Source organism: Rhinoderma darwinii, chromosome 5 (genome assembly GCF_050947455.1).
Source record: "Rhinoderma darwinii isolate aRhiDar2 chromosome 5, aRhiDar2.hap1, whole genome shotgun sequence".
Lineage (NCBI taxonomy): Eukaryota > Metazoa > Chordata > Amphibia > Anura > Rhinodermatidae > Rhinoderma > Rhinoderma darwinii.
The window spans coordinates 343,863,954-343,877,020 of record NC_134691.1 but is presented as its reverse complement, the minus strand read 5'-3'; the positions used below and the strand labels follow the sequence as shown (position 1 = coordinate 343,877,020).

Sequence of the window (13,067 nt, the reverse complement as noted above, 5' to 3'; positions counted from 1 at the left end):
TAGTGAGTGCAGCTCTGGAGTATAATACAGGATATAACTCAGGATGAGTACAGGATAAGTAATGTAATGTATGTACACAGTGACTCCACCAGCAGAATAGTGAGTGCAGCTCTGGAGTATAATACAGGATATAACTCAGGATCAGTACAGGATAAGTAATGTAATGTATGTACACAGTGACTCCACCAGCAGAATAGTGAGTGCAGCTCTGGAGTATAATACAGGATGTAACTCAGGATCAGTACAGGATAAGTAATGTAATGTATGTACACAGTGACTCCACCAGCAGAATAGTGAGTGCAGCTCTGGAGTATAATACAGGATGTAACTCAGGATCAGTACAGGATAAGTAATGTAATGTATGTACACAGTGACTCCACCAGCAGAATAGTGAGTGCAGCTCTGCAGTATAATACAGGATATAACTCAGGATCAGTACAGGATAAGTAATGTAATGTATGTACACAGTGACCACCAGCAGAATAGTGAGTGCAGCTCCGGAGTATAATACAGGATGTAACTCAGAATCAGTACAGGATAAGTAATGTAATGTACACAGTGACTCCACCAGCAGAATAGTGAGTGCAGCTCTGGAGTATAATACAGGATATAACTCAGGATCAGTACAGGATAAGTAATGTAATGTATGTACACAGTGACTCCACCAGCAGAATAGTGAGTGCAGCTCTGGAGTATAATACAGGATATAACTCAGGATCAGTACTGGATAAGTAATGTAATGTATGTACACAGTGACTCCACCAGCAGAATAGTGAGTGCAGCTCTGGAGTATAATACAGGATGTAACTCAGGATCAGTACAGGATAAGTAATGTAATGTATGTACACAGTGACTCCTCCAGCAGAATAGTGAGTGCAGCTCTGGAGTATATACAGGATATAACTCAGGATCAGTACAGGATAAGTAATGTAATGTATGTACACAGTGACTCCACCAGCAGAATAGTGAGTGCTGCTCTGAAGTATAATACAGGATGTAACTCAGGATCAGTACAGGATAAGTAATGTAATGTATGTACACAGTGACTCCACCACCAGAATAGTGAGTGCAGCTCTGGAGTATAATACAGGATATAACTCAGGATCAGTACAGGATAAGTAATGTAATGTATGTATACAGTGACTCCACCAGCAGAATAGTGAGTGCAGCTCTGGAGTATAATACAGGATGTAACTCAGGATCAGTACAGGATAAGTAATGTAATGTATGTACACAGTGACTCCACCAGCAGAATAGTGAGTGCAGCTCTGGAGTATAATACAGGATATAACTCAGGATCAGTACAGGATAAGTAATGTAATGTATGTACACAGTGACTCCACCAGCAGAACAGTGAGTGCAGCTCTGGAGTATAATACAGGATATAACTCAGGATCAGTACAGGATAAGTAATGTAATGTATGTACACAGTGACTCCACCAGCAGAATAGTGAGTGCAGCTCTGGAGTATAATACAGGATGTAACTCAGGATCAGTACAGGATAAGTAATGTAATGTATGTACACAGTGACTCCACCAGCAGAATAGTGAGTGCAGCTCTGGAGTATAATACAGGATATAACTCAGGATCAGTACAGGATAAGTAATGTAATGTATGTACACAGTGACTCCACCAGCAGAATAGTGAGTGCAGCTCTGGAGTATAATACAGGATGTAACTCAGGATCAGTACAGGATAAGTAATGTAATGTATGTACACAGTGACTACACTAGCAGAATAGTGAGTGCAGCTCTGGAGTATAATACAGGATATAACTCAGGATCAGTACAGGATAAGTAATGTATGTACACAGTGACTACACTAGCAGAATTGTGAGTGCAGCTCTGGAGTATAATACAGGATGTAACTCAGGATCAGTACAGGATAAGTAATGTAATGTATGTACACAGTGACTCCACCAGCAGAATAGTGAGTGCAGCTCTGGAGTATAATACAGGATATAACTCAGGATCAGTACAGGATAAGTAATGTAATGTATGTACACAGTGACTCCACCAGCAGAATAGTGAGTGCAGCTCTGGAGTATAATACAGGATGTAACTCCGGATCAGTACAGGATAAGTAATGTAATGTATGTACACAGTGACTACACTAGCAGAATAGTGAGTGCAGCTCTGGAGTATAATACAGGATATAACTCAGGATCAGTACAGGATAAGTAATGTAATGTATGTACACAGTGACTACACTAGCAGAATTGTGAGTGCAGCTCTGGAGTATAATACAGGATCTAACTCAGGATCAGTACAGGATAAGTAATGTATGTACACAGCGACTCCACCAGCAGAATAGTGAGTGCAGCTCTGGAGTATAATACAGGATGTAACTCAGGATCAGTACAGGATAAGTAATGTAATGTATGTACACAGTGACTCCACCAGCAGAATAGTGAGTGCAGCTCTGGAGTATAATACAGGATGTAACTCAGGATCAGTACAGGATAAGTAATGTATGTACACAGTGACTCCACCAGCAGAATAGTGAGTGCAGCTCTGGAGTATAATACAGGATGTAACTCAGGATCAGTACAGGATAAGTAATGTAATGTATGTACATAGTGACTCCACCAGCAGAATAGTGAGTGCAGCTCTGGAGTATAATACATGATGTAACTCCTGATCAGTACAGGATAAGTAATGTATGTACACAGTGACTCCACCAGCAGAATAGTGAGTGCAGCTCTGGAGTATAATACAGGATGTAACTCAGGATCAGTACAGGATAAGTAATGTAATGTATATACACAGTGACTCGACCAGGAGAATAGTGAGTGCAGCTCTGGAGTATAATACAGGATGTAACTCAGGATCAGTACAGGATAAGTAATGTAATGTATGTACATAGTGACTCCACCAGCAGAATAGTGAGTGCAGCTCTGGAGTAGAATACAGGATATAACTCAGGATCAGTACAGGATGAGTAATGTAATGTATGTACACAGTGACTCCACCAGCAGAATAGTGAGTACAGCTCTGGAGTATAATACAGGATGTAACTCCGGATCAGTGATGTCTGTACATTACCTCTGCTTCTATAGGATAATTCTATAGGTGACTTGTATGCTGGTGTGCAGGGGGTGTCCTCGGGGGTCAGTACACGGTTGTGCGTTACTTTCGGCTCCCGTTCTCTCTCCGCAGGTCAGTGACATGAGTGCCGGTAGCAGTGATGTGCGGGTGTTCGTCCGCGTCAGGCCAACACCTCATTTTGCTCAAGAAATCATCCACCTTGAGGAGGATAATCAGGTGCGGAGGACGATCGCTGCTGTGGACGCTTTCACGTCTCCGTTATTACGTCTTATAATAATATCCGTTCTGTGTCTCCTGCAGCTCGTAGACATTCACCTCCGGAAGGATGAGAAGCTGGGAGTGGTCAATAACAAGCGCTATGATTGGTCATTTAAAGTGGACGGTATTCTTCACAATGCGTCGCAGGGCTCGGTATATGATACGGTGGCCAAATCCGTGGTGTCCCGAGCGTTACAAGGGTATAATGGTGAGTGGTGCGGGAGCGGTATATGTAATGTTATGTAATGGACCTGACAAGATGGTCCAGATTATTACAATGGAACGGCGCCGACCAAAACCGCGAGATCGGGCAAGTAGGGCGATAACCAGAGATTCTACAAAGACGTCCATGATAACACTAAAGAATCGCCGAAGATCCACAGCGGAGATAGAATTATCTGTCTATAGGACACCGTATATACAGTTACTGGTGATCGGTGGTATATACAGTACAGTTACTGGTGATTGGTGGTATATACAGTACAGTTACTGGTGATCGGTGGTATATACAGCAGTTCCTTGTGATCGGTGGTATATACAGTAGTTACTGGTGATCGGTGGTATATACAGTACAGTTACTGGTGATCGGTGGTATATACAGTAGTTACTGGTGATCGGTGGTATATACAGCAGTTACTGGTGATCGGTGGTATATACAGCAGTTACTGGTGATCGGTGGTATATACAGTACAGTTACTGGTGATCGGTGGTATATACAGCAGTTACTGGTGATCGGTGGTATATACAGCAGTTACTGGTGATCGGTGGTATATACAGTACAGTTACTGGTGATCGGAGGTATATACAGTTACTGGTGATCGGTGGTATATACAGCAGTTACTGGTGATCGGTGGTATATACAGTAGTTACTGGTGATCGGTGGTATATACAGTAGTTACTGGTGATCGGTGGTATATACAGCAGTTACTGGTGATCGGTGGTATATACAGTACAGTTACTGGTGATCGGTGGTATATACAGTGCAGTTACTGGTGATCGGTGGTATATACAGTACAGTTACTGGTGATCGGTGGTATATACAGTACAGTTACTGGTGATCGGCGGTATATACAGTGCAGTTACTGGTGATCGGCGGTATATACAGTAGTTACTGGTGATCGGTGGTATATACAGTACAGTTACTGGTGATCGGAGGTATATACAGTAGTTACTGGTGATCGGTGGTATATACAGTACAGTTACTGGTGATCGGTGGTATATACAGTTACTGGTGATCGGAGGTATATACAGTACAGTTACTGGTGATCAGAGGTATATACAGTACAGTTACTGGTGATCGGAGGTATATACAGTACAGTTACTGGTGATCGGTGGTATATACAGTACAGTTACTGGTGATCGGAGGTATATACAGTACAGTTACTGGTGATCGGTGGTATATACAGTTACTGGTGATCGGAGGTATATACAGTACAGTTACTGGTGATCGGAGGTATATACAGTACAGTTACTGGTGATCGGTGGTATATACAGTACAGTTACTGGTGATCGGAGGTATATACAGTAGTTACTGGTGATCGGAGGTATATACAGTGCAGTTACTGGTGATCGGTGGTATATACAGTAGTTACTGGTGATCGGCGGTATATACAGTGCAGTTACTGGTGATCGGCGGTATATACAGTAGTTACTGGTGATCGGTGGTATATACAGTACAGTTACTGGTGATCGGAGGTATATACAGTAGTTACTGGTGATCGGTGGTATATACAGTACAGTTACTGGTGATCGGTGGTATATACAGTTACTGGTGATCGGAGGTATATACAGTACAGTTACTGGTGATCAGAGGTATATACAGTACAGTTACTGGTGATCGGAGGTATATACAGTACAGTTACTGGTGATCGGTGGTATATACAGTACAGTTACTGGTGATCGGAGGTATATACAGTACAGTTACTGGTGATCGGTGGTATATACAGTTACTGGTGATCGGAGGTATATACAGTACAGTTACTGGTGATCGGAGGTATATACAGTACAGTTACTGGTGATCGGTGGTATATACAGTACAGTTACTGGTGATCGGAGGTATATACAGTAGTTACTGGTGATCGGAGGTATATACAGTGCAGTTACTGGTGATCGGTGGTATATACAGTTACTGGTGATCGGTGGTATATACAGTTACTGGTGATCGGTGGTATATACAGTAGTTACTGGTGATCGGTGGTATATACAGTACAGTTACTGGTGATCGGTGGTATATACAGTAGTTACTGGTGATCGGAGGTATATACAGTTACTGGTGATCGGTGGTATATACAGTTACTGGTGATCGGTGGTATATACAGTTACTGGTGATCGGAGGTATATACAGTTACTGGTGATCGGTGGTATATACAGTACAGTTACTGGTGATCGGTGGTATATACAGTAGTTACTGGTGATCGGTGGTATATACAGTACAGTTACTGGTGATCGGTGGTATATACAGTAGTTACTGGTGATCGGAGGTATATACAGTTACTGGTGATCGGTGGTATATACAGTTACTGGTGATCGGTGGTATATACAGTTACTGGTGATCGGAGGTATATACAGTTACTGGTGATCGGTGGTATATACAGTAGTTACTGGTGATCGGTGGTATATACAGTTACTGGTGATCGGTGGTATATACAGTAGTTACTGGTGATCGGTGGTATATACAGCAGTTACTGGTGATCGGAGGTATATACAGTACAGTTACTGGTGATCGGAGGTATATACAGTACAGTTACTGGTGATCGGAGGTATATACAGTACAGTTACTGGTGATCGGAGGTATATACAGTGCAGTTACTGGTGATCGGTGGTATATACAGCAGTTACTGGTGATCGGTGGTATATACAGTTACTGGTGATCCGTGGTATATACAGTTACTGGTGATCGGTGGTATATACAGCAGTTACTGGTGATCGGTGGTATATACAGCAGTTACTGGTGATCGGTGGTATATACAGTACAGTTACTGGTGATCGGTGGTATATACAGCAGTTACTGGTGATCGGTGGTATATACAGTACAGTTACTGGTGATCGGTGGTATATACAGTAGTTACTGGTGATCGGTGGTATATACAGTACAGTTACTGGTGATCGGTGGTATATACAGTACAGTTACTGGTGATCGGTGGTATATACAGTAGTTACTGGTGATCGGTGGTATATACAGTACAGTTACTGGTGATCGGAGGTATATACAGTACAGTTACTGGTGATCGGTGGTATATACAGTACAGTTACTGGTGATCGGTGGTATATACAGTACAGTTACCGGTGATCGGTGGTATATACAGTAGTTACTGGTGATCGGTGGTATATACAGGAGTTACTGGTGATCGGCGGTATATACAGTAGTTACTGGTGATCGGTGGTATATACAGTACAGTTACTGGTGATCGGTGGTATATACAGTACAGTTACTGGTGATCGGTCGTATATACAGTACAGTTACTGGTGATCGGTGGTATATACAGTAGTTACTGGTGATCGGTGGTATATACAGTAGTTACTGGTGATCGGTGGTATATACAGCAGTTACTGGTGATCGGTGGTATATACAGTAGTTACTGGTGATCGGCGGTATATACAGTAGTTACTGGTGATCGGAGGTATATACAGTAGTTACTGGTGATCGGTGGTATATACAGTAGTTACTGGTGATCGGTGGTATATACAGTACAGTTACTGGTGATCGGAGGTATATACAGTACAGTTACTGGTGATCGGTGGTATATACAGTACAGTTACTGGTGATCGGTGGTATATACAGTACAGTTACTGGTGATCGGTGGTATATACAGTACAGTTACTGGTGATCGGTGGTATATACAGTACAGTTACTGGTGATCGGCGGTATATACAGTAGTTACTGGTGATCGGTGGTATATACAGTACAGTTACTGGTGATCGGTGGTATATACAGTACAGTTACTGGTGATCGGTGGTATATACAGTACAGTTACTGGTGATCGGTGGTATATACAGTACAGTTACTGGTGATCGGTGGTATATACAGTACAGTTACTGGTGATCGGTGGTATATACAGTACAGTTACTGGTGATCGGTGGTATATACAGTACAGTTACTGGTGATCGGTGGTATATACAGTACAGTTACTGGTGATCGGTGGTATATACAGTACAGTTACTGGTGATCGGTGGTATATACAGTACAGTTACTGGTGATCGGTGGTATATACAGTACAGTTACTGGTGATCGGCGGTATATACAGTACAGTTACTGGTGATCGGTGGTATATACAGTAGTTACTGGTGATCGGCGGTATATACAGTACAGTTACTGGTGATCGGTGGTATATACAGTAGTTACTGGTGATCGGCGGTATATACAGTACAGTTACTGGTGATCGGTGGTATATACAGTACAGTTACTGGTGATCGGTGGTATATACAGTAGTTACTGGTGATCGGTGGTATATACAGTAGTTACTGGTGATCGGTGGTATATACAGTACAGTTACTGGTGATCGGTGGTATATACAGTACAGTTACTGGTGATCGGTGGTATATACAGTAGTTACTGGTGATCGGTGGTATATACAGTACAGTTACTGGTGATCGGTGGTATATACAGTAGTTACTGGTGATCGGTGGTATATACAGTAGTTACTGGTGATCGGTGGTATATACAGTACAGTTACTGGTGATCGGTGGTATATACAGTACAGTTACTGGTGATCGGTGGTATATACAGCAGTTACTGGTGATCGGTGGTATATACAGTAGTTACTGGTGATCGGTGATATATACAGTAGTTACTGGTGATCGGTGGTATATACAGTAGTTACTGGTGATCGGTGGTATATACAGCAGTTACTGGTGATCGGTGGTATATACAGTAGTTACTGGTGATCGGTGGTATATACAGTAGTTACTGGTGATCGGTGGTATATACAGTAGTTACTGGTGATCGGTGGTATATACAGTAGTTACTGGTGATCGGTGGTATATACAGTAGTTACTGGTGATCGGTGGTATATACAGTAGTTACTGGTGATCGGTGGTATATACAATAGTTACTGGTGATCGGTGGTATATACAGTAGTTACTGGTGATCGGTGGTATATACAGTAGTTACTGGTGATCGGTGGTATATACAGTAGTTACTGGTGATCGGTGGTATATACCGTACAGTTACTGGTGATCGGCGGTATATACAGTACAGTTACTGGTGATCGGTGGTATATACAGTAGTTGCTGGTGATCGGTGGTATATATAGTAGTTATTGGTGATCGGTGGTATATACAGTACAGTTACTGGTGATCGGTGGTATATACAGTAGTTACTGGTGATTGTTGGTATATACAGTGCAGTTACTGGTGATCGGTGGTATATAGAGTACAGTTACTGGTGATCGGTGGTATATACAGTAGTTACTGGTGATCGGCGGTATATACAGCAGTTACTGGTGATCGGTGGTATATACAGTAGTTACTGGTGATCGGTGGTATATACAGTACAGTTACTGGTGATCGGTGGTATATACAGTAGTTACTGGTGATCGGTGGTATATACAGTACAGTTACTGGTGATCGGCGGTATATACAGTAGTTACTGGTGATCGGCGGTATATACAGTACAGTTACTGGTGATCGGTGGTATATACAGTACAGTTACTGGTGATCGGTGGTATATACAGTACAGTTACTGGTGATCGGTGGTATATACAGCAGTTACTGGTGATCGGTGGTATATACAGTAGTTACTGGTGATCGGTGGTATATACAGTACAGTTACTGGTGATCGGTGGTATATACAGTACAGTTACTGGTGATCGGTGGTATATACAGCAGTTACTGGTGATCGGTGGTATATACAGCAGTTACTGGTGATCGGCGGTATATACAGTGCAGTTACTGGTGATCGGCGGTATATACAGTACAGTTACTGGTGATCGGTGGTATATACAGCAGTTACTGGTGATCGGTGGTATATACAGCAGTTACTGGTGATCGGTGGTATATACAGCAGTTACTGGTGATCGGTGGTATATACAGTAGTTACTGGTGATCGGTGGTATATACAGTACAGTTACTGGTGATCGGTGGTATATACAGTACAGTTACTGGTGATCGGTGGTATATACAGTACAGTTACTGGTGATCGGTGGTATATACAGTACAGTTACTGGTGATCGGTGGTATATACAGTACAGTTACTGGTGATCGGTGGTATATACAGTACAGTTACTGGTGATCGGTGGTATATACAGTAGTTACTGGTGATCGGTGGTATATACAGTACAGTTACTGGTGATCGGTGGTATATACAGTACAGTTACTGGTGATCGGTGGTATATACAGTACAGTTACTGGTGATCGGTGGTATATACAGTGCAGTTACTGGTGATCGGTGGTATATACAGTAGTTACTGGTGATCGGTGGTATATACAGTACAGTTACTGGTGATCGGTGGTATATACAGTACAGTTACTGGTGATCGGTGGTATATACAGTAGTTACTGGTGATCGGTGGTATATACAGTACAGTTACTGGTGATCGGTGGTATATACAGTGCAGTTACTGGTGATCGGTGGTATATACAGTACAGTTACTGGTGATCGGTGGTATATACAGTACAGTTACTGGTGATCGGTGGTATATACAGTGCAGTTACTGGTGATCGGTGGTATATACAGTGCAGTTACTGGTGATCGGTGGTATATACAGCAGTTACTGGTGATCGGTGGTATATACAGCAGTTACTGGTGATCGGTGGTATATACAGTTACTGGTGATCGGTGGTATATACATTAGTTACTGGTGATCGGTGGTATATACAGTAGTTACTGGTGATCGGTGGTATATACAGTAGTTACTGGTGATCGGTGGTATATACAGTAGTTACTGGTGATCGGTGGTATATACAGTACAGTTACTGGTGATCGGTGGTATATACAGTTACTGGTGATCGGTGGTATATACAGTACAGTTACTGGTGATCGGTGGTATATACAGTACAGTGACTGGTGATCGGCGGTATATACAGTTGTTACTGGTGATCGGTGGTATATACAGTAGTTACTGGTGATCGGTGGTATATACAGTGCAGTTACTGGTGATCGGTGGTATATACAGTACAGTTACTGGTGATCGGTGGTATATACAGTACAGTTACTGGTGATCGGCGGTATATACAGTAGTTACTGGTGATCGGTGGTATATACAGTGCAGTTACTGGTGATCGGTGGTATATACAGTAGTTACTGGTGATCGGTGGTATATACAGTAGTTACTGGTGATCGGTGGTATATACAGTAGTTACTGGTGATCGGAGGTATATACAGTACAGTTACTGGTGATCGGTGGTATATACAGCATTTACTGGTGATCGGTGGTATATACAGTAGTTACTGGTGATTGGTGGTATATACAGCATTTACTGGTGATCGGTGGTATATACAGCAGTTACTGGTGATCGGTGGTATATACAGCAGTTACTGGTGATCGGTGGTATATACAGCAGTTACTGGTGATCGGTGGTATATACAGTAGTTACTGGTGATCGGTGGTATATACAGTACAGTTACTGGTGATCGGTGGTATATACAGCAGTTACTGGTGATCGGTGGTATATACAGTACAGTTACTGGTGATCGGTGGTATATACAGTACAGTTACTGGTGATCGGTGGTATATACAGCAGTTACTGGTGATCGGTGGTATATACAGCAGTTACTGGTGATCGGTGGTATATACAGTAGTTACTGGTGATCGGTGGTATATACAGTACAGTTACTGGTGATCGGTGGTATATACAGTACAGTTACTGGTGTGATCGGTGGTATATACAGTACAGTTACTGGTGATCGGTGGTATATACAGTAGTTACTGGTGATCGGTGGTATATACAGTACAGTTACTGGTGATCGGTGGTATATACAGTACAGTTACTGGTGATCGGTGGTATATACAGTGCAGTTACTGGTGATCGGTGGTATATACAGCAGTTACTGGTGATCGGTGGTATATACAGTACAGTTACTGGTGATCGGTGGTATATACAGTAGTTACTGGTGATCGGTGGTATATACAGTACAGTTACTGGTGATCGGTGGTATATACAGTGCAGTTACTGGTGATCGGTGGTATATACAGTACAGTTACTGGTGATCGGTGGTATATACAGTGCAGTTACTGGTGATCGGTGGTATATACAGTGCAGTTACTGGTGATCGGTGGTATATACAGCAGTTACTGGTGATCGGTGGTATATACAGTAGTTACTGGTGATCGGTGGTATATACAGTACAGTTACTGGTGATCGGTGGTATATACAGTACAGTTACTGGTGATCGGTGGTATATACAGTGCAGTTACTGGTGATCGGTGGTATATACAGTGCAGTTACTGGTGATCGGTGGTATATACAGTGCAGTTACTGGTGATCGGTGGTATATACAGTACAGTTACTGGTGATCGGTGGTATATACAGTAGTTACTGGTGATCGGTGGTATATACAGTAGTTACTGGTGATCGGTGGTATATACAGTAGTTACTGGTGATCGGTGGTATATACAGTGCAGTTACTGGTGATCGGTGGTATATACAGTAGTTACTGGTGATCGGTGGTATATACAGTAGTTACTGGTGATCGGTGGTATATACAGTAGTTACTGGTGATCGGTGGTATATACAGTAGTTACTGGTGATCGGTGGTATATACAGTAGTTACTGGTGATCGGTGGTATATACAGTAGTTACTGGTGATCGGTGGTATATACAGTGCAGTTACTGGTGATCGGTGGTATATACAGTACAGTTACTGGTGATCGGTGGTATATACAGCAGTTACTGGTGATCGGTGGTATATACAGTTACTGGTGATCGGTGGTATATACAGTAGTTACTGGTGATCGGTGGTATATACAGTACAGTTACTGGTGATCGGTGGTATATACAGTACAGTTACTGGTGATCGGTGGTATATACAGTGTAGTTACTGGTGATCGGTGGTATATACAGCAGTTACTGGTGATCGGTGGTATATACAGTACAGTTACTGGTGATCGGTGGTATATACAGTGTAGTTACTGGTGATCGGTGGTATATACAGTAGTTACTGGTGATCGGTGGTATATACAGTAGTTACTGGTGATCGGTGGTATATACAGCAGTTACTGGTGATCGGTGGTATATACAGTGTAGTTACTGGTGATCGGTGGTATATGCAGTACAGTTACTGGTGATCGGTGGTATATACAGTAGTTACTGGTGATCGGTGGTATATACAGTAGTTACTGGTGATCGGTGGTATATGCAGTACAGTTACTGGTGATCGGTGGTATATACAGTAGTTACTGGTGATCGGTGGTATATACAGTAGTTACTGGTGATCGGCGGTATATACAGTAGTTACTGGTGATCGGCGGTATATACAGTAGTTACTGGTGATCGGCGGTATATACAGTAGTTACTGGTGATCGGCGGTATATACAGTAGTTACTGGTGATCGGTGGTATATACAGTAGTTACTGGTGATCGGTGGTATATACAGTAGTTACTGGTGATCGGTGGTATATACAGTAGTTACTGGTGATCGGTGGTATATACAGTAGTTACTGGTGATCGGCGGTATATACAGTACAGTTACTGGTGATCGGTGGTATATACAGCAGTTACTGGTGATCGGTGGTATATACAGTAGTTACTGGTGATCGGTGGTATATACAGTAGTTACTGGTGATCGGTGGTATATACAGTACAGTTACTGGTGATCGGTGGTA

General features: G+C 42.5%; 1 protein-coding gene across 1 annotated transcript in view; it reads left to right on the top strand.

Annotated features, from left to right (window-relative positions):
- Nucleotides 1-13,067, top strand: part of KIF9 (kinesin family member 9) — a 39,299-nt gene that overhangs the window by 722 nt on the left and 25,510 nt on the right. Inside the window, exons 2-3 of the mRNA XM_075827912.1 lie at nt 3,160-3,264; nt 3,349-3,514. Coding sequence (XP_075684027.1) covers nt 3,169-3,264; nt 3,349-3,514 — 262 coding nt within the window. The 5' untranslated portion in view covers nt 3,160-3,168. The remainder of the gene's footprint in view (nt 1-3,159; nt 3,265-3,348; nt 3,515-13,067) is intronic.